General features: G+C 43.3%; 1 protein-coding gene across 2 annotated transcripts in view; it reads right to left on the reverse strand.

Annotated features, from left to right (window-relative positions):
- Positions 1-20,951, reverse strand: part of cpne4a (copine IVa) — a 95,175-nt gene extending 74,224 nt beyond the window's left edge. The window contains exons 1-2 of one of the 2 annotated variants that reach the window (XM_085177032.1): positions 20,761-20,951; positions 2,573-2,764 (exon numbers count right to left, since the gene is read on the reverse strand). In XM_085177032.1, coding sequence (XP_085033158.1) covers positions 2,573-2,743 — 171 coding nt within the window. In that variant the 5' untranslated portion in view covers positions 2,744-2,764; positions 20,761-20,951. Of the gene's footprint in view, positions 1-2,572; positions 2,765-6,451; positions 6,735-20,760 lie in introns of those variants that run through there. The other variant, XM_085177031.1, reaches the window with a different exon arrangement.
- Between the last annotated feature and the right edge of the window lie 2,149 nt (positions 20,952-23,100).

A 23,100-nucleotide genomic window follows, 5' to 3' on the forward strand; every position in this document is an offset into this window, starting at 1 on the left:
TTACAGGAAGTGATGTCACGTGTCTGGCAGCCATCGTTTGGGGAAAACTGTATATTCTGACTGGTTGGGGAAAACGTAGCTGTTATGGGTGCGGACGCCCGTAGATTTCTTAAAGCAAACTCTCTGCAGACACTCTGTCCACCATGACACGGCCAACACAAACAGGAAACAGGTCACCTTCAAAGTAAAAGTTGGGCCTCAGCTCTTCAACCAACATATTTGACTTTTATTTTACTTCCCCTTGAGCCAACCAATCACATCGTCCCCTCGTGACCGGTGGTTATATCCCAGTCAGTACGTCAAATGACGTCCATGATGTCGTTTACGACACCTCCATAAAGGTCATGGACCACGATGCCACACACTGATGCAGGAAGCGCCATGTTGCTGTGTGAGCTTGGTCGTGCTGATTTTTGGAACCAGAAGTGGCCACATGTGCACGAAAAGGTGGAGAATTCAATTATGGACAACCTGTTATAACTGCAGTAATAACTGTAGTAACAGCATGTCAGGAAGTCTGCACTGGTAAGCACTGATGAGCATCCAGCTGTGTCTGTGTTTAAAAGTCCAAACCGAAGGACAACGTAACAGTGGTGCAGCTCAGCTCTCCACACAAATGTGGTGAGTTCAAGCATACTGCAGTCATTTTGTTCAGCTCCCCAAACTTTCACCCTCACCTTCCTCCACATACGTCCAACCTGTGGTTGAGTCTTTTCATGGATAGCTGATTTTAGGTCAGTGATGCTGTGAAGGACAGTTTTCTGCAGACGGTTCAATACGAAGAACAGACAACACATGTCCTGCACGAGCCTTTGAAAATAGATCGATTTCAAAACGCTGTCATTTGTTCTTAAGTCTCTTTTGTGAGGTCGACGTCTCAGCAGCTTCTCTCACTTCTGTGTTTTCTCCTAAAAGCCAAAGGCCAGCGGTCCTTCGCTGTTGTTCCTCTCAGATCCCCAACAGAGCGTTTTATTGACCGGCCTCAGGTCTGAGGTGGCTCGCTTCACTCCAGATGTTTTTAACTGTTTGTTTGTTTTATTTTGGTTTCATTTTGTTGTGTGGTTATTCTTATTTTTAATGTTCTTATTGCTGTGTTTCACATTTTTTATTTCTTGTTTTATGGTAATTCTGTGCTCTCAAACTGGATTCTCGGAGCGCTGGGATGCAACAGAGCATTTTAAAGACCTGCCTCAGGTCAGGTAACTGTTTGTTTTAATTTTGTTGTGTGGTTATTCTTATTTTTAATGTTCTTATTTGTTTTTATTTCTTGTTTTATGGTAATTCTGCGTACTCAAACTGGATTCTCGGAGCGCTGGGATGCAACAGAGCGTGCCCAGAGAGCGCGTTGGTCCAGCCTCTGCTGTCTGAAGATGTGCTGAATGATCAGACTTGACTTGAAGCGAGTAGAAAGCACAGAAGAAGACAACAAAGAGTCTGGTGAGTTTCTCTTTATTTGACTCTCGTTCCTCGCGGCTCGCTCTGTTTATTTCTCAGCTGCTGCTCGTTCCCCTCTCAGCACTCTTCAGACCGTTAAAGACTCTACAGGACTCAGCGAGGCTTCGGGCTTTGAGCTCAGCGCAGCCTGAAGGCGCAGAAAGGTGGTCTAACCTGCTGCAGGCGCTCGGAGCCGAGCAGCCTTTAATCAGCAGCACTGACATTACAGATGATAATGTGTGAGGACAAAATCCACACAGATGCTGATATCCACTCATCTCTGCTGGACACAAACCAGCCACAGCAGCGACGAGCAGAACAAGAGAGGGAAAATGTCCTCGTGTTCCTGCACAGCTTCTTTATCTCGGAGTCGTTTTTACTCTTCCTGCTTCCTACTAATGACCCTCAGCTGTTAGATATCCTCACTCCAATCCTAACAAGGTGTTTCCAAAGCAGAAAGCCTGCGAGCTCACTGAGGTCCGAGAGTCTGCCCACCGAACAGGACGAAACATCCTTGTGTCTTTCTATAAACTTCATCAGACAGCAGACATAACATGAACACAATGTTTTTATTTGATGTTTCTTTAGTCTCCCGACAAAAAATGAGCTAAAACTTTGCATTTGGAGAAAACTTTGGAGCAACTATTTACATTTATTTATTTTTTCCACACATAATTGCTTATTATTATTTAAAAATGTATGTTTTTATGTTTAGGCACTGAAATGAACTTTTAAATAAACTAGAGGGTCGTGGTTTACAACGATCACTTCTTTTAATGCTCTGGGGTCTTGGTTGCTATGGTAACACATCCGCAGACGTGAGCTTTACTTCCTAACGTCACAGACACGGTGACAGCCTGTGAACATGAACAAATGGACGACCTGTTCCTCACAGTGAGACGGCTGCTAGGCAACAACCGAACCTTCACCTTCACCCTGAACTCGACATCGTTCTCCAACCTCGGCTGAGAAACCGGCAGATGTGTGGAGAGATTTTTGACACGCAGTATCTCAAACTCAAACAAACCCCCCAAACTAATGCAAAAATAATCTGAAGCTTTAGCAAACAGGTACAAAACAACAGCACAACGCACCATTAAAACCAGTACAAACCACTGTGGTTGTCATGGTCACCTACCTCCATCCACTGTCCGTGGGACTGCATGTTGAGCACAATGCAGGGGTCGGGTTTGGACAGAGCGTCCCGGTCTGAGATCCCTTTACAGGTGAGTCTGAGCTCCACTTTAGTGAGACAGGGACTGCTGAACAAGCCCAGAGAGTTGGCTGCGGACTCGTAGATGTCACTCATGGTGGAGGCGGGACAGGAAGTCTGAAGGAGAAGCAGAAAAGTTCCAGAAAATCAGCATTAAGCACCTTTAGTTTAGGTCGTTTAGAGTCCCCGCGTACATTTCGCTGTCAGCCTCAAAGACTGAACCGTCACCATCACGCCATTTCTCACTGCAGGAACGATTCATGTACTGACCAGAATCAGACCTGACAAATAACATCCTCTCCAGGGCAGAAACTTCTCAAGACTACTTACAACAAGCACCACTGTTACAATATCAGTGAAGAGCATGATGAGACCCAACAAAACGCCAGCTCACGAGTCCTCCTGATCCCGCAGTGGAAACAGGAAGACAGAAAGAGCCAATCACATGGCCAATCCTTGCACCTACCCCAGTTCCTGCAGCAAACAGGTGCTCAGCATCAATGAGCCTCTGAAGGGCAGTAAGCTAACACGGAAATGATTCATGCAGCTTTTGTATTGTGAATTCGTACATCATCGCCACTGCAGGCTTATTAAATTCTGTTTTTCCACAAACATTTGCTTCCAGCTGTTTAAAAATGGTCACCATTGGATTGTGCTGATTGGACCAAACCGATGCGAGGAATTGTAACGCAGATTCTTTCAAGCATCCAGCTTGTAATCCTACAGTAACCCCGTTAGGGCTGGGCGATAGAAACGATATAAATTTGGCCAACGATAGAGATTTTGACTATATCGCTCTACCGCGATAGCGCATGTTGGTGATGTCATCAAGCTGCGCCTGTTTTGGTCAAAAGCATCGCAGCGGCTAAAACCATTATCATCTGCAAATTATGGCGACAGTCACAGCAAAGAGATGAAGCACTTTTGAAATATGGGGAAAGCCAAAAACTGCGCTTCCTCCACTTCTGTAACATTGATTCATTAATGTTGAATTCTCTGCAGCTGCTCTGTTCCCATGTTGTTGCAGTATATTAATGACTAACCTCGTATTGTGGATGAATAATCTCAGTTGTTCTCCTGACTGAAGTTTGGCCCGTGTACAGCATCCTGCTATGATTGCATTTGTCCCTGACCACCAGAATCCCTCACGTTAACTTTTATCGAGTGGAAAAAAAGTTAGCGTTCATCCTCCAGCTTCACTGTGCTAATGCTATGCTAACATAGCTGTGTCGCTAGCAATCACGTAGCACAACATTATATACCAGCTAGCCCAACTTCAGTAACCCTACAAACGTCACTGCTGTTTAGTTTCTGTCTTTATTTACGTTGGAAGTGATAGCAGAGCTGTACGTTTGAATTAGTTTACAAAATCTCTCAGTCAGAACATGCTATGAAATGTTTAGGTGGAAACTAGCGAGCTAACTTCCTGTTAACTTCTAACTCCGTTAAATTTAATAAATTCTGTTTTCATGGATGTTAAACTTAATTGTTACACCTGATAAAGCAGCAACGCTGATGATTTTATTAAAGATGAAAGAATTTAGACCGTTTTTAACTGTCAGTGTTCGTTTGACTTTGGGACCTGAAGTAGACGGAGTTTTGGACCCAGATTACTCCGTGAAGCTCCTCACTACGGCAGCCGTAATGCTCTAACAATCCATCAAGCAGTGCAGCTTACCAAAGATGTACTAAAACATTTTTTAACAGATTTCTGCAGCCAAAATCGGTTCGAGGTCAGTAAGCACAACCAGAATTCATAAGAAAATTAAAGGATTTTAAGTCCTTATAGTGTAGAAAATACGTTATACAGAAGAAAACAATATATCGTGATATATATCGTTACCGCACGTGCTTCAAATTATATCGCGATATGAATTTTAGGCCATATCGCCCAGCCCTACTCCAGGTTCAAGAGCCTCAGCTCTTGAACCTGGAGTCTAGACAGAAACATCTCCAATGGAAGAACCATGGAACCTGATTAAACACAGGAGAGTTATGTTTTTCATTCAGATTAGTTTATGCAATTATATTTGGTCTTAAAATATTTGTTCTTGTTTTTATTTTTTCCCCGGTTGGCAGCAACGCACCGACCAGCTGACCACCATAAAACAACAAAAATAGAAGAACGTGCCAATAACTGCAAAACACTGCGACGGCCATCATGAAGTCCTACAGTGACTCACTTAAAAGAAAAGAAGTGTTTGAGGAGCCGATAATGAAAAATGAAAGAGAGGAGGACAGATGGAGGACAGGGAGTGAATCAGGAAGTGGAGATGAGTAGTAAGGAGGGAGGCGTGTGGAAAAGCATTTAAACCACTCGAGGACCTGCGATCGTGCCTTGTGTGACACCACCCAGAAAAAACACAACCTGTCAGAGACTCCAGCTCACAGTGAAGCTGCAGGATTAACTGAAAGAAGCATGAACTGTGAGGACTGTGTTGTAGGTGGAGGTGAGATGGATGTTTTCTCATTAACGTCAGACTTCTGATCATCTAGTGGACGTCAGAGGAACTGCAGCCACGGAGGCTCTGAACCGAGCAGCAACACCTAACAATTATTCCAGGTCTTTATGACAGACAGGAGAACTTTATAATAACTTTACAAGACATTTCCCAGCCTCAGAGTGATTTCACTGATTTACATATTATAATTACAGGGAAATCCTCCCTGTCAGAGTGGAATGAATGCAACCAGCAGCCAGAGCGAGTCTGCTGAACTGGTGCTAATTAAATCAGAATAAGAGATTATTTTACCCCCGGTGTCACTTTATTCATTACATGCATTTAATTGTATTTGATGAAATAACTTCTATTCATCCAGGACAATCTAATTATACAGTGTAGAAAAAATTACCACATCATGTTCAAAACGATGTTCACATAATTAATTCACATGTCTGGACTCGCTGTGCGTGATGACTGACCCTCTCACCGTGACACTGCTCTGATTGAGTTGCTTAATTTGATTATTAGAGACCTGATTTTATATCTCTGCTGCTGTGAGGAGCCTCGCATCCGTCTCTAATGATTAGGGGTGCAGCATACACAAAATTCATGGTTCGGTTTGATACTTTGGTGTCACGGTTTGATATTTTTCCCATACAAAAAATGTTGATGCCTTTTTAATTTGTCATTGATTAAAATTATAAATATATATTTTAACTCAAAAGTACAGTTTTTAAATTTAATGTTGCTGAAACAACAAAATAAAATAAAAAATAAATAAATCTATCTGATGGAGGAATCACTCATCTTTGGAAAAGAGAGTTTATTACAGAGAAACGTCTCTTTCCAAAATAAAAGCTCTACTATACGCTTCTTCTGGGCTATATTCTCAGCAGCATATTAAACATATCAGGTCCCCATAAGGAGAATCATGTGCTAACGGCTGTCTAAATGACTCGGGTAAAGTTTGTAGCATGCGTGCTTGTTGTTTTTGTCTGCTTCCACTTATCTTTGCACTAGGATGATGTCAGAGTAAATGTGCAGTCATATTCGTTGTGTTCCCACTAGTGCTGTCAGCGTTAATCTGAAATGACGTTAAAGCCACAACACGGCAAATCTCCGTTAACGAGCTACCGCGGATCGCCCCGTGCGTGGAGCTGGACGGCCAACACGTTAACGAGCTAACTGCGCTAACGAGCTAACTGCGCTAACGAGCTAACTGCGCTAACGAGCTAACTGCGCTAACGAGCTAACTGCGCTAACGAGCTAACTGCGCTAACGGACTAGTTCCCACCCATGTAATTGAGCATTGAGTGGCACATCCAACATACTGTTTTACTTTAGTCCATGACGCGCTTACCTTCAGGGTCATACGTCACATGAAAACCAAAATAGTTCCAAACGCCAGATCTGAATGAGGGTGGGGGAGGTTCAATTTGCCATGTTGCAACGAGCTTAGCTTCTGTCTCGCTAGCTTGCCCTGCGCTCAGTGGATCTGCGCTCGACAGTGCAGCCTAGGCGGAGTAGTCGAACGCAGATTCACTGAGCGCTCAACACAGACAGCACCGTCAGAAGGAAAGTTGATAAAATAAATTTAAAAAAATTGTATTGTTCATACATATGCGTACCGAACCGAAAGCACTGTATCGAATGAGTATTGTTGCAACCCTAATGTGTACACACACACATATGTGTGTGTGTGTGTGTGTGTATATATATATATATATATATATATATATATATATATATATATATATATATTAATGAGCACTCTGATCTTCAGCCCCATCGTCTCCTGCTGCCAGATAGACTCCGCCCTGACAGGAAGCCATTTCTGTTGGGTCAGGACAGAGTGATCGTATCTCCACCTCAACTCCCAACCAATCACTCCATCACCTCCCTCCATTATCCCATCAGCAGCACTCGGGTTGATCTGATTAACCCCGGGCAGAGCGAGGTTTTGGTATCCGAAGCACTTCACAGGAGGAAGTTACACTTATCCTCTAATAAAAATATAAGATATTCTCCTTACACAGCTGGCTCAGGTTACAGCCCTGAGGAACGATGGAAGGAGGATGTTTCAGAAACAGGACACAGATCTGTTCTTTCTGTGGAGGAGATCATGTTCTACCAATCAATGGAGTTTATAATAGACCAATCAAAGGCTGCTTGTGAGTCTTTTTATAGAGCTATTAAGATTCTTATCACTAAAACCACGAAGGAGAATTCTTCACTCAACACCATGCTGCTGGACAACAAACGCCCTGCACCACACAGACTGACCTACACTGAGCCTTCCACCAGTCCGAACCATCGCGAAGGCCAAACTGGGACTACACCGAGACAGAACACACATTTACAGAATAACTTTAAGTTCTGTTTTAAAGAACACAAAAGAATAAAATGTCTGAAGACAAGTCCAAAACCAGCCCAAAGCATCTAAACAAGTCTGAAATCACATTTCTGAAACCAGCGATACATCTCACTTCCTTTTTGCCGCCATGATAACTGGCTGCAGTTATCATTCTCACACAGACACCTGCTGATCAACGCACAGTAACATCCTAAAGTACTGGATGACTAGAGAAATCCCAAAAAACAGAGGATGCTCAGGAAGCACCCTGCTTCCAGTTCAGTGATCCCAGTCACTGTTTGATTGGTGTGGATTAAAAGCTACGACCATGCTGCAGCCTACAGTTACATGCATAACTGAAAATAGCTCCAAGCAGAAGCCCCAAACGTCAGCCTGGATGACAACAACACAGATCTGTGTTTCATTGAGCAAACAGCTTATCTTTAATAATAAATTAAAGTTACAAGAGAAACTACTTCCCTGTTGTCACAGTGTTCAGCTCCTGTGAGCCTCACTCAGTGAGGGTGCATCCCCATAAAACACATGTATATGTAGGTGCGTGAAAGCTAGTGGACACTGTGAACATGGAGGAGTTAACACAGCTGGCACATCTGTGTGAAAATGTTTGCACTTCCTGTCAGCTCCACAGTTTACAAAGAATCGTTTGAGCTGTTCAGCTCCTCCCACAAAATCAGTCAGCATCGCTGTTACATCATCCTTCCATATTTATTCATAAAACAACACGGCTGACATAAAAAGCTGTGAGCAGACTGTCACAGCTCAGAGACACTCAATTCAGTTTTGGTCACACTTTTTGAATCGTTGTCTCTCTCGTGATTACTGCATTTGGACGTGTTCTTCATAAATTCCTGCAGCTCGCTGCACGGCGAGCATTACATGGTTAGAAGTCACACATGACGTGATGTCATGATGTGCTTCTCGCCGTCCTCCAGATAAAACAAACCTCAGCTCCACATTGTTTCTGTTTTTGAGTGAACCTGTCACTGTCTCTGCTCAGTCTGATTTAATGAGCCGCAGCTCGCGGAGACCCCGGAGTCAAAAATGACCTTTGACCCGCTTCACTCTTTCTTTTCTTTCTTTTTAATGTACCGCCACATTCGGCACACACAGTGTCTCCGTAATGTCGCCTTCACTGTCAGTCAAACTCCACACAGAAAGTTTTTAGGAGCTCAAACTTTACCTGATATTTGTAACACACACAGCAGCTCATTTATGAAACGCAGGAAACGTCAGAGCAAAAACGTCTAATGAGACGAACATGTCACTGCACTTTGTGACGCGCCATCCATCCATGCATCCATCCATCCATGTATCCATCCATCCATCCATCCATGCATCCATCCATGCATCCATCCATCCATGCATCCATCCATTCATCCATCCATCCATCCATGCATCCATTCATCCATTCATCCATCCATCCATGCATCCATCCATCCATGCATCCATCCATGCATCCATCATCCATTCATCCATCCATCCATGCATCCATCCATGCATCCATCCATCCATGCATCCATCCATGCATCCAGCCATGTATCCATCCATCCATCCATCCATGCATCCATTCATCCATTCATCCATGCATCCATCCATGCATCCATCATCCATCCATCCATGCATCCATCCATCCATCCATGCATCCATCCATGCATCCATCCATCCATGCATCCATTCATCCATCCATCCATGCATCCATCCATGCATCATCCATCCATGCATCCATCATCCATCCATCCATGCATCCATCCATGCATCATCCATCCATCCATGCATCCATTCATGCATCCATCCATGCATCATCCATCCATGCATCCATCATCCATCCATCCATGCATCCATCCATGCATCCATCCATCCATCCATGCATCCATTCATGCATCCATCCATCCATCCATCCATCCATGCATCCATCCATCCATCCATCCATCCATGCATCCATCCATACATCCATCCATCCATACATCCATCCATGCATCCATCCATGCATCCATGCATCCATCCATGCATCCATCCATTCATCCATCCATGCATCCATGCATCATCCATCCATGCATCCATGCATCCATGCATCCATCCATCCATGCATCCATCCATTCATCCATGCATCCATCCATCCATCCATCCATCCATGCATCCATCCATGCATCCATGCATCCATCCATCCATGCATCCATCCATCCATCCATCCATCCATGCATCCATCCATGCATCCATGCATCCATGCATCCATCCATCCATCCATCCATCCATGCATCCATCCATCCATGCATCGAACCATTTTCTTAACCTCTTGTTGAATTCAGGCTTGCTTGGGGCTGGATCCTATCCCAGCTGCTATTGTAATATTAATTGATGGTTCTAAATTTGTCCTGTGTGTGTGTGTGTTTGTGTGTGTGTGTGTGTGTGTGTGTGTGTGTGTGTGTGTGTGTGTGTGTGTTTGTGTGTGTGTCATGTAATGGAAAATGAGAACACAAATGCAAACTCTGACATAGTGTATGACAAACAGAATTTTATTGTGGCTGATTTCAAAAGAAAACAAACATCTGAACTGGCTCACGGGGGGAGGGGGGGTAACAGATGCTGTGCAATGCACAAAGGAGTGACGGGACTCACACACAGTAACACACACACACACTGAGGGCTGATTGGGGAAACAAGGCACGGGTGAAACAAAACGAAGGAAGCAAACCTAAGGACGAAGAAAAAAGATGAAGAGTTAACAGTGAAACAGCTGACACGGAGACAGACACAGGAGACACTGGACAGGTTAAACTAATAAACACCAGAAAATGAATGAAAGCACAATATTAACTCTTCACATTTGCACCTCACGCACTGACCCAAACAAAGATTTTTCTCTGACCAGGAAAGAAGAAGAACTGCAGATCAACTCATTAAACGTCCATCAGAAGAGCAGCAACACTGTCTGAAGGTCAAAGTCTCTAAGTGATATTTCTGTGGGGTGTATGCCTAACTGTAACATTAGTAGCATTTTATAATGACATTAAATTAATATTGAGCAGAACTGAGTTCAGCTTTCTGGTGCGGGCGCCATGAAAGTGTTTCACGTGGACTCTCCTTCCTCTCACTGCAAACAAACAATGAAATCAAACTAAAACTCTCAGACATAACGAGAAAACTCGAAAAAGCCAACAGAACAAAACCCAGCATGACAGCGTGGCGACAAACTGCAGCCAACAGCAACCTCTCAGAGCTGTTAAACACTCATTTGTAACTTAATGCTTTCTACAAACATTAATACGGATTTCATATCTGAGCTTGATTTTTATGATCATTTTAATTGATTCTTTACAATCAGATCACATCCTGTCTTATTCTCATTCCTGACTTGATCAGAATCAGAAAGCAGGTGATGGAGGTCATGATGCTTCCCAGGAAGGCGTAGTAAAAAGTCATCATGATAGCTGCTCTGAGTCCAAAGGAGTTGAGTTTCCTAAGGAGGTATAGCTGTTGGTGGCACCTCCTGAGGATCTCCTCTGTGTTGGCAGAGAATCTCAGGAGGTTGTCAAAGATGGTTCCCAGGTATTTGTGCTCCTCAACTACCTCCACTGGCTTCCCATGGGTGGTGGTGGTGACTGAAGCAGCCAGATCCCTCTGCCTACTGGAGAAGGTCACCAACATCTCTTTGGTTTTGCTCATGTTCAGTTCACGTTTGGAGCTGCCACACCACTCTACAAACTCCTGAAGAGTGGGCCCATGGTGCTGTGAGGGCCTGACAGCAGTGACAGGAGAACTGTGTCGTCAGCATATTTAACCAGGTGACAGTTGGGCTGTGTGGATCTGCAGTCATCGGTGTAGATGATGAAGAGCAGGGGGGAGAGCACACAGCCCTGGGGGGAGCCAGTGGAGGTGGAACGGAGAGAAGAAAGAGACTTGTTGACCTGAACTTTCTGAGTCCTGTTGGTCAAAAAGTCCAATATCCACAAGATCAGCTGATCATCCAGGTGAAATCGGGTGGAAAGTTTAGTGGGCAGGATGTGAGGCTGCAGAGTGTTGAACGCTGATGAGAAACCAGTAAACAGAAGTCTGGTGGAGCAGTGAGGGAGCTCCAGATGTTTGTGGATGGAGTCCAAGATGAAGATTTTTGCATCATCGACACCTCTGCGTGCACGGTAAGCAAACTGGAGGGTCCATCAGGGGGTCAGTTGCTCTTACGATGTGCTGTTTTATGATCTTCTCCATGGCCTTCATCAGCAGGGAGGTGAGGGCCACAGGACGAAGATCATTCAGAGACTTTGGGTTGTTTCTTTTGGGGATGACTGTGGAGTGTTTTCACAGCTGGGGGACGGTGTGACTGTCCACTGAGTGTTGAAATAGAGTCTGAACACACTTCCTAGTTACCCTGCACAGTGTCTCAGAGCTCGACTGCTGATGTTGGGGGCCGGGTGAGCTCCTCTCCCTGGTCCTCCTGAGGGCTCTCACCACCTCCTCAGTGCTGAAGCTGAGTGCAGAGCTGCCAGGTTTGAGTGAAGATCTGGACTCCTCAAGCTGGGTGATGTTGTCCATCTCAAACCTGCTGTAGAAAGCATTGAGGTCGTCAGGGAGGGAGGAGGGGTTGCTGCCCTGGTTGGGTGGTGGGTGGTGACCACAGTATTCACAGAGGCCATGGTTTTGAGGAGGTCCCCTGTGGTGAATTTTATTTCAACTGTGTCTTTATACTCCAGTTTAGCAGTTTTTATGGCCCTCTTCACGTCTTGATGTGGCACTCGAGTCTTTTAAGTGATGTATGTGTAACACTAATTTTGCTATTCAAATAAACCTTATTATTATTACCATTAATATGATGCTAAAGAGGACCTTTGACGTATCTTGAGCTACCTGAGAACTTTATGTAGCTGTGAGCTGAATTTATGGAACTTTAAAGGATGTAAAAAAAGTTTTAAATAAAGTAGAAGACAACAAACACAGCCTGCTGCCTGATTAACCTGCAGCTGCTGCATCAGGACACCAACACTAAAGTTCGCCTTGCATGTGATGCAGAGATGCTGGAAGCAGGACAGCAGATGAGTGAGGCTGCAGACACTGCAGAGGAGGATTCAAACACAGGCTGTAGGTGTGGATGTCCTCATTGGCTGAGGGTCACGATGAAGTGATGCACTAATGAAGTGAGGGTGTGACGGGCGTAGGTATGTGACTGAACATGGAAGCTAATCAGTTAAGTGTTAGCGTGTTTGGGGAACGCATCTCTGTTCTCGCTTCGTGTCTCTGACCTGCAGACGCTCCTCTGTACGTGTCACAGCGAGGTGTGCAGGTGGAGGCAGCTTCAGCTGCTCAGTCAAGCGGCGGATGAATCCTCCCACCTGCTGAGGCTCGCAGCGCGATGACATCCAACAACAGATTAAAGAGACGCTCATGAAAATCACATCACACAGATCCCTGTGCAGCTGCAACACTACAGTTAATAATTCATGTCATTCAGAGGCTCCGCTCGCTGATGCCGGGTAACGTAGCAGGTTTCAGCTCGGCGATGAGCAAACAAAGTGTTTGTGCAGAAGAATAAAAAGTGTGAGACAGCCAAGCACGTTTCTGCAGCAATAACCTCTGACAGCCTCATCATTCATTATGTTTCAAAGATCAAGAAACTTCTTGCACTTTTCTCCTGATTCAAATGCTATCAACTCGTTATCAGCTGGTCTCAGCTGGTCCTATCAGCTGGTCCTATCAGCTGGTCTCAGCTGGTCCTATCAGCTGGTCCTATCAGCTGGTCCTATCAGCTGGTCTCAGCTGGTCCTATCAGCTGGTCCTATCAGCTGGTCCTATCAGCTGGTCTCAGCTGGTCCTATCAGCTGGTCCTATCAGCTGGTCCTATCAGCTGGTCCTATCAGCTGGTCCTATCAGCTGGTCTCATCAGCTGGTCCTATCAGCTGGTCTCAGCTGGTCTCAGCTGGTCCAGTCCTGCTCTGAAAGCTCCGGTCCTCCACTCCATGCTGATGTTCATGGATGCATTTTTCATCACATCTTGAAAACTAAAATGTTTCAACAAAAAGACTTTTTTTGTCTGTAGCACACTTATCTTGTCCCACGTTACCATGGTAACCAAGGAAACAGCTGTTTAAGGTAGCAGCTATGAACCCAAACTGCTGTGTTTCTAAACTTCACTGAGTTTAATGGCAGATTTTACAAACACACACACTGACATCAGGTGTGATGAAAGCCTTACAACCTCCGAATGGTGACTGTTAACCCTTTAAAAGTGGGAAATATTAACTTCTTGTATATGGACATATATGAGTACAGATGAGACCAGAAAGACGAGAAACTGGGCGTGTCCAAATTCATGGGCTGCTTCCTCCTGAGGATGCATCTGTAGACCGATTACGTCACAGCGACGCGCCGAAGGCTGTCCAAATTCGTAGACTCCTCCGAATGCAGCCGACAAATGCGTCCTCCTTTTCCCCGAATGTGAAGGATGGGTCGGGTGTGTCCTTCGTGGCCCACCATATCCCAGAATTCATAGCGCGGCCAAACTCCAGTTTCCAACAATGGCGGCCGCTACTAAGTTTTAAAATTGCTCTTGTTATTCTTTCTGGGTCACAAAATAAACTTTTAACATATTTTCAGGAGAGAAAGTAGCTGTGTAAACATCAAATATCTGCTCGGTTTATCAAGATATCGCATATTTGCAAAAGTGTTTCGACGTTTTCGGAGACGTCTGTTAGCCACCAGCTCGATAGCTCGCCGGGAGCTCGAGGGTCACTGAAGCCGCCGAGAACGGCACAACTCCCGGCACATCATGTTCAGATCACCGCGGAGTTTCGCTGCTCGGGTTAAACGTAATATATAAGTCACTTAGACAACCTAAAATGTTTTTTCAGTGTTTTGTTTGTTTGTGAGTAAATCGGTTTGTCTGAGATTAAAGTTATTTGATTAGGTAAAATAAAACTTTATTAATCCCCCGGGTGGTTTTCACACAGCTGACTAAACGTCAAACAGAAAACTGATTAAACAGAAGTGTGAGACAGTCGAGAGTTTCCTCCAGTGTCCTGTTATATTTTAGATAGCAAGGAGCAGACGGCCGAGTTTATTAAACTCCACCGAGACAGCGGTGACGCTAATCAGAAGGCTAAACCATCCAATTTCACAGCCGTTTACTTCCGGCCTACCCGACCTTCTGAGGACCCGGCCCACGTAGACCGCGAAGGCCGGGTCCTCAGGAGGATGCAGCCCATGAATTTGGACACGACTGTGCTCAGTTCAGAAAATCAGTGATGGAGGTGAGGGGGATAAAAAACCATGAAGACGGCGACTTTAAACGCCAGGGAAGAGAAGAATCCCTGTGCTTTTATTTTGAAAGTTCAGTCGCTGATAACCTGTTAACCACCAGTGGAAGCAAAATACTTATAAATAAGGCGGCTCATGACTTTTGCACAGTACAGTACTTTTTCCCCTTTATTTTGTCAGTAAGCAAACAAACATGTTAACCTGAACGGCTGAGAGCAGCTCAGGGATGAGCGAGTGAACTCCGGGTTAGCGACTTTAATTGGACTGAATTGGAATGAATGAGCCACTTCGTGCTGTTCAATATTCAGTTGTTGTGATTCACGACTGCGGCACATTAAGCCGCATTCGGGGCAGGATGGAAAACCAGGCCAGCTGCTCAGAGTTCATGCATTTTTCACTTCTGTGTTCACACTGGTTCAACAGGCCCGATCAGCTCCACTCAGCGTGTTGCTGAGTTGTAGCAGTTTGTCTCCACCAGCAGCACAAAGCAAACAAACTGCTGGCTGCTTACACGTCAGCCGGATCAGTGTTAATGCGTTTCCTGAGAGTTGTGCAGCTTCACCGGCTCTGAATCAAAATGTTCTCGTGTTGAAGTTTAACACAAGGTGTCGATAATTCAGTGAAATGCAGAAATTTACATTTTGATCCTCGAGTGAAAATGACCCAGAAATGACCAGCATGTGAGGCTCTGTGATTGGCTGATTAAATGCATTATTTTTTAATAGACACAAAAGGCTGCAGTTCCTCTGACGTCCAGCCGAGGCAGCAGTGAGTCAGTCCACCAGACTCCAATAAAACTTTACAGCAGAAATAATCATGTTTCCAGCCTGAAACACAAACTGTTTGCTCTCTATATCATTTCCCCCTCCGTAACACCTGTACAGGTAAGAAGGGTTTCAGAACTCACCTGTTTAAAAGTCTTAAACTTTGACTGACGGCTGGATGGCGACACAGGAGGATGTAGCTGCTAGCTGTCTGCTCAGCTTCACCTCAGCTAATCAGAATCCCTGAACTGGACCTTTGACCGTGTAACAGGTAATATTGATGCAGTAATATGGCTGCTGTGAGGTTAATTGTATTAACAGACTGTTCAAGAAGTCTGAGCTCCGAGAGTGAAACTGATGATGTTACTGAGCAGTAAAGGCCTAAAGGCTAAAACTGAGAAGTCAAATCATTTGTCCGTCTTTCATCTACAGTCTTTGTTCTGTGCTGAAGGGGGGAAAAGTTACTGTAGTACAGAAGTACTACAGAGTACTTTACTACACTTTACTACAGTACCTATGTGCCTCAGGGGCGTTGCCATGGAGATGGCTCCATGAAGAGCCAATCTGAGTCTCTGTTGTTCTGTGACTGAAACACAGCATCCTGTGATCAGCTGATTGAGAGGAAGAGTGACTCAGCGTCATCATCACTTGCTGTATAAATAACACAGTGCTGTGTGTGAAGCTGTGAAAAACTGCCTAAACGTGTCACTGCAGAAGGACAAATGAAGGGGGCGGGGTTTCTCGGGGCGGGGGGCCGCGACTCCTGTCCCACTGACACAAATACTCCCTGAGAACATGGATTCATCTGCAAACAGCAGCTGCTTCACACTAGCGCTGCCACAAACGATTATTTTGATAGTCGACTAGTCACTGATTAATTTTGTGATTAGTCGACTAATCAGATCATCATCCATTGGACATAAAACGTACAGCTTATTGCACCAGCAGCATCTGCTCTTATATAACTATCATTAGCTTACAGCTTTAAGAGTTTAAGGTCTGTGCTAACTAAAAATAAAGACAAGATGATAGTTTATTACATTTTAATGAAATTTGCAGATTGTTTCGGTGAAGTTTAATAAACTCCTTGCTATCTAAAATATAACAGGACACCGGAGTAAATTCTGGAGCATCTCACACTTCTGATAATCAGCTGTCTGCTTGATGTTTATTCAGCTGTGTAAAAACTATAACTTTAATCTCAGCCAAACCGATTTACTCTGGAACAAATAAAATACTAAAAAAAAGCCAAACAATAACATTTTTAAGTTATCTAAGTGACTTATATATCATGTTTAACCTGAGTAGCGAAAGACGGCGGTGGGTTTGAAAACGATTTGCCGGGAGTCCGGTGTTCTCACGGCTCTAGTTAGCCTAGCCCCGGCTAGCTATCGAGCTAGTGGCTAACAGACGTCTCCGAAAACGTCGGAGCGCTTTTGAAAATATGTGGTGTCTTGATAAACTGAGCAGATATTTGAGGTTTACACAGCTACATTCTCGCCTGAAAATATGTTAAACGTTTATTTTGTGACCCAGAAAGAATAATAAGAGTAATATTAAAACTAACTAGCTGCCGCCATTGTTGGAAACTGAGCTGGGCCGCGCTATGAATTCTGGGACACAGCTTCTTCTTCTTTGGGGTTTAACGGCAGCTGGCATCCTTGTACATGCAGTGCTGCCATCTTCTGTTTCAGTCCGTTATTACACTCTTAAATCCTACTACTCATTCCTGCGTCTTTTGTGATCTTACAAAGCTTCAAACGACGCGTCGACTATTAAATCAGTCGTCGACGATTTTCGCAGCCCTACTTCACACAAACACTTTCCTCTTTCAGTTAAAAAGTGACGATGCTGTTCGTTATCAGCGTCGCGGTGCTGTGGTTCCCCTCAGGTCACTGCTGTCCAACATGGACTAAAGCAGGGGTGTCGGACTCCAGGCCTCGAGGGCCGGTGTCCTGCAGGTTTTAGATCTCATCCTGGGTCAACACACCTGAATCACATGATTAGTTCATAACCAGGCCTCTGGAGAACTTCAAGACATGTTGAGGAGGTGATTTAGCCATTTAAATCAGCTGTGTTGGTTCAAGGACACATCTAAAACCTGCAGGACACCGGCCCTCGAGGCCTGGAGTTCGACACCTGTGGACTAAAGGATCGAGTCCAGCGCTCTACATAGTTCCACATGTGTGAAGATTGCTGAAGATATCTTCCAATAAAACACCCAGCTGTTCCTGCTCTCAGCACCACTGCAGACACGAGAATATGTGTTTAACGTTTCTCTAAAAAAACCCTGCTGTAATCATAAGAAAATAAGACTTTTTATTGAAATTACACTAATGTAGCGATTCATCGTGTGTTCTGTCGATGGAAGCTTATTGAACTTGTATTTCTTTACATTAAAATGAACAATACACACTTTGCTCTATTTTTTTGCCCTAAAAACATAAAACACAAAGCCTGTAAAAAAAAAAAGAAGTTAAATTTAGGATAAAATTCAATTTTCTGTAAGCTCCGCCCCCAAATTCCAAATCGACCCAGAAAGGAGATTTTTACTTATTGAGTAACATGTGTGAAGATAACGGAGTAGAGATGAAACCTGATGAAATATTAATCATGGCACTAATATCAGATGAGCCCTAAAACGTCTTCTTCTTCTAAAAACTCATTCTTTTATTTTGAAAGAGCACAGTGCTTCCTGCTGTTAGACTCTGCTGTCTGTGTGGATAAAAACTTTGCCGATAGTTTGAAAAGCTCCGGGTCGCTTTAACCTCCGTGTCCTGTGACCTGTTTCAGATGTTTGCGGATGAGCTGACGGCGGAGAGGCGGCGTCTTTACGAAAAGTAGCTCACAGGTAGTTCCACATTTGCTCACGCTGCCCCCTGGTGACAGCATACAGCTACAACATGGAGACGGCGCACCTGCAGACTGCCGACACACAAGCCTGATCTTTAAAGTGCTTTTTATATCAATTCTGTTCATTTTATGTGGCATTGTTTGTATTTTTAATTTGTCACAGATTCTGTTGACAACATGGAGTTTCTGGCCGCAGGGCGGGGTGCGTACACGACGATTGTCTCAGGGTCGCCTCTCTCCAACCTCCAGCTGACACTGGGCTGGTTTGAGGTCATGCTGTGAGGTGGGAGAGCGCGGAGTCCAGGCAGGGAAGGAGTTACTGCCCCGAGTGGAGGAGTTTGGTATGTTGAGCAGAGCGAGAGGATTTCTGCAGTGGCGAGGACGCTGTGCCGGTCTGTGTGGTGACGAGAGAGCTGAGCGTGAACGTGAAGCTGAATGAAACATGGTCCAAAACTCTTTCAACAAGATTAGGAAAAAGAAAGTTTGTAACTTTGAACTTTTCTAATCCTGTAAAAATAATCAGATAAATCTTGAGGATGTGAGCAGAGCGGGCTCGGCGGCCTGAGGCCCTGCGAGGCGTTCAAAGACACGGCGCCAGGTATTTTTAGCTGAATTTAATGTCCGATTATGCAGCTGCAGCACAGCTTTACCTGCTCGTGTTTCACGGGGTTTTATCAAAGCTGCACCTTTTACATCGCCTCCCTGAGCTTTATCGCTCTTCTTCATCTCATCAGCCCACACGTCTGCAAATCAGCCCGACTTCAAAGCAAATATTACAGATGTTTCCCAACCTCTGGCTCATGTGCTGCACAGAAGTCTCTGAATGCAAAACAGGTCCTCACCGTCCACTAACAGGCACCAGGGAGTCACATGACCCCTGTGACTTTAAACTGATTGGCTACACGGAAAAGAAGCTGCAAGAAGAAGATAACAAAACAAGAATAGATTTTTAAAAAATGTTCTCAAATAGAAAGAAAGAACACGTGAGACACAACAAAGATTACACAGGGGTTAGAAAAAGATGCAAAAGGACCCAAAGACACAGAGGGGACGCCCAAACGGAGAACACCAAACTAACTGATGCACAAAAGCTAATTAATAAACCGAGAAGACATGCAAAACGATCACAAAAGAGTCAAATAGTGATCTCAGAGAGACGTGAAAGGGGAAAAGTGGTCACGTGTGCAAAATTGGATGTAAAATGAATGAAAACTGAAAAAAGTTGTAAAATGTTTAGACATAAAAACCAAATTTATTAAAAACATGTAAAATGATCACAAAAAGAAACAAACAGGTGAAAAGAAAACACAAAGATGCATAAAGAGCCTAAAATGGTCCCAGAAAAGACAGAAAATGATGATTAAAAAACTAACAGACAAAAACTAAACAGGTTAAAAGTAAAAAAGAAAAATATTGTAAACTCTGGAAATAAACAACAAACTATCACAAAGATTCATAAGCGAAGCACAAATTCAAAAGCTGACAGGAAGGAGCTGCTGAGGTCACTGTGACGTCACCACAGGTGGAGACGGATTAATCGGACTCACAGCACCGATGCTCTGATCAATAAACACCGAGAACCATAAATGATATCAAAGCACGAACATCCTTCATCCTCGGAGAACCAATCACAGCTGATGATTTATCGATCAGATCGAGCTGAGAAGTTTTTCCTCTGCAGGGATAATAACGAACAACTCGTCTCTCTGTGCGTGGCTCATATTTATGAATAATAATGATCCATCATATTGATTAATGAGACAAACACACAAAGCGATTAAGGACAAACATCCGTGTCCAGTCGGAGCTTCACTGGCTGCGAGGAAACGTCAGCGCTACTGAAGCTTCTCCTGCTTTTTAAAGTACCCGTGAAAAATCCACAGACAGTCACGGAGCTCACTGTGGGGTCATAAATCAACACCTGTGCTGTTTCTCACAAAGAAACACGAATACTCAATGTCCTTTCAAAATAAAGGCCCAGACCTTTCATGTCCACAGGACTAAATTACATGGGCTCATTTCCATATATCTGAGACACACTCAGCCAATAGGAGCACTCCAACATTTACATTCACCCCATAATTAAAACAACTGAAGAACAAAGAAAAAAAAAACACAAGACTGCATCCCTCACCCATCCATCCCTCACCCATCAATCCCTCACCCATCCATCCCTCACCCATCAATCCCTCACCCATCAATCCCTCACCCATCCATCCCTCACCCATCCATCCTCCGTGAGACTAAAGACATGAGGAGGAGAAGATGAAAGTGCTTTGACCTGAGATGCTCAGAGTGCTGGAGTGAATCCAGCTTTAATCTCCTCTCTGTCATCATAAAGGTTAAAGAATCAGGCAGGAAGTCAGAGTGGAGACATAAACAATAAAAGAATGATGAGTAAAGGCTGTGAAAGATGAAGCTCTGAGTTTTTACCTGCTCAGATGTTCATGAAGAAGAAGAAGAAGAAGAAGCTCCAGAGCGAGAAAAGCATCCAAAGTTTCCGCTCAGCTCAGACGGACTGAACTGAGATCAGCTGCGAGCGTACGGACACACAGCTTCATCTTCATCCACCTCCTCCTCCTCCCGTGGCTGCTGGAGAGCCTTTCCAGCTTCCAGTCACCTCGCGCAGCTTTATAGCGGGGAAAGCCTCACACACGCCGGCGGAGAGGGAGCGGAGGACGTGGGAGAGGCGCGGGCTGCAGCGACCCCTGCAGGCCGCACACCGGCGGCACAGGCCGGGCAGCAGAGCCGGAGGAGCGCCGCTGACTCATTTGTAATAAATCAGTACGGTTCACATTATGATCAGAGACACGGGCAGTAAGAAAATACAAATTTATATTTTTATATCTGACCTCAGATTTACGAGCTTTTTTTCAATTCGGGTCATTTTTTTCTGCCCATATTTTTAAATTATGAATATTTTTGTTTATTTATTCATTTATTTTATTTTTGAATTTGCCTTTACCTTCACAGATTTTTGTTTATTTGTTTGTTTTTGTTAAATTTGGTTCTTTCTCTTTGTTGTTTTTTATAAATGAAATTGTTTTTTCTCTCCTCCGTTTCTATTTATCTGCAAACTTATGATTCTTCATTTTTTGTTTTTTATGAATTAATTTTTTTTCTCTTCAATTTTCCACTTTCCACTTTTTATTTTCGTTGTTGATGATGTGTTTATCCTAAACGTGTGCTCTAGTTGGGTTGTATATTTTTACTTCATTATATTGTGGATGAAAAAATCATTTTGTACATTTTTGTATTTGAACCCTTTGGTTGTTTCATATTCTGCAGCTAAAGTTATAATTCCCACATGTTGCTTTATTTATAGGCAAAGCTGGATTTGTTCAGTAGAATTAATAATAATTAATAACACCATGAGAAGCAGAGCAGACCTCCTCCTGCTGTCACTCGGTTTTATATATTTGTTTGAATTCAATCTTTATTGGCAGACTTCCTGTCCATAAAAACAAGACAGAAACACACACAACCCCCCCCCAAAAAAAACACAACCTTAATATGTGTGTATATATATACATTATATATATATATATATATATATATACGTATATATATATACACACACATACATACAGTGTATATATATATATATATATATATATACACTGTATGTATGTGTGTGTATATATATATACGTATATATATATATATATACGTATATATATATATATATATATACGTATATATATATACACACACATACATACAGTGTATATATATATATATATATATATATATACACTGTATGTATGTGTGTGTATGTGTATATATATATATATGTATGTATGTATGTATATATATAAAATAATAAAACATACACACACACATATACATATATATATGTGTGTGTGTATGTTTTATTATTTTATATAAATTTTTATTTATTATTTATATATTTATAATAAATATAAAACATTTGTAAAAATATAAAAACCATAATATACATAAAGCACAATTACTTAAAAGAAATCAATAAATACACAAACACTTCAACCGCTGCTTCCTCAGACTGCATGAGTAACAGGAACCACTCACTGTCGGATCTGTGAGCGCTAAAATTACACTGTTACTAGAGCCATCCAGTCGTTCTCTAAAAGTGAACATTAACTAAAAGCACTTTTAAAGTCCAAACACCCACAGCTACAAACATCTGCCTGGCACTACACCCTCTAGGTCTCCTGCAAAGAATTCTCATCGCATCATTATATGCAACATGCAGCTTCTGCATGCTACATTGTTTGTAGGATGACCACAAGGGGGCAGTATATAGCGGTGTGCAATACGCTTTAAACAAAGCCACTTTAACTGGAAGTGAACAAAAGCTGAATTTGCGTGCAGTAGCATTTGCCTGCACATAGAGCTTACACCGCTGTCAGATGAACACACTAAGTCTGTCAAACAAGATTCTTTCTAACACCTTAGATAAAATACTGGCGAGTGCAATCGGCCTGTAATTATCCAAACAGCTCACTTTTGCAGCTTTGTCCTTCATAACTGGTACCAGTAAAATACACAGCATTGAGTCCGGTAATATGCCATGAATCATAGACCCAGTGAAGCAGAGCGCTAGAAGAGGAGCTAGCCTTAAACTAGCATGTTTTAAATGTTCTGCAGTGATGTGATCCAAACCAGAAGCTTTATTATCAGATAACTATGAATGGCTTCATATGCTTCATGTGTCCTGATACTTATAGTGTCATTACTCATGTCAGAATTGTCCTCACATGGTTCACTTTTTATACAGTTAAACAACGCACT

The sequence above is a fragment of the Neolamprologus multifasciatus genome, chromosome 11 (genome assembly GCF_963576455.1).
Source record: "Neolamprologus multifasciatus chromosome 11, fNeoMul1.2, whole genome shotgun sequence".
NCBI classification, from domain to species: Eukaryota; Metazoa; Chordata; class Actinopteri; order Cichliformes; family Cichlidae; genus Neolamprologus; species Neolamprologus multifasciatus.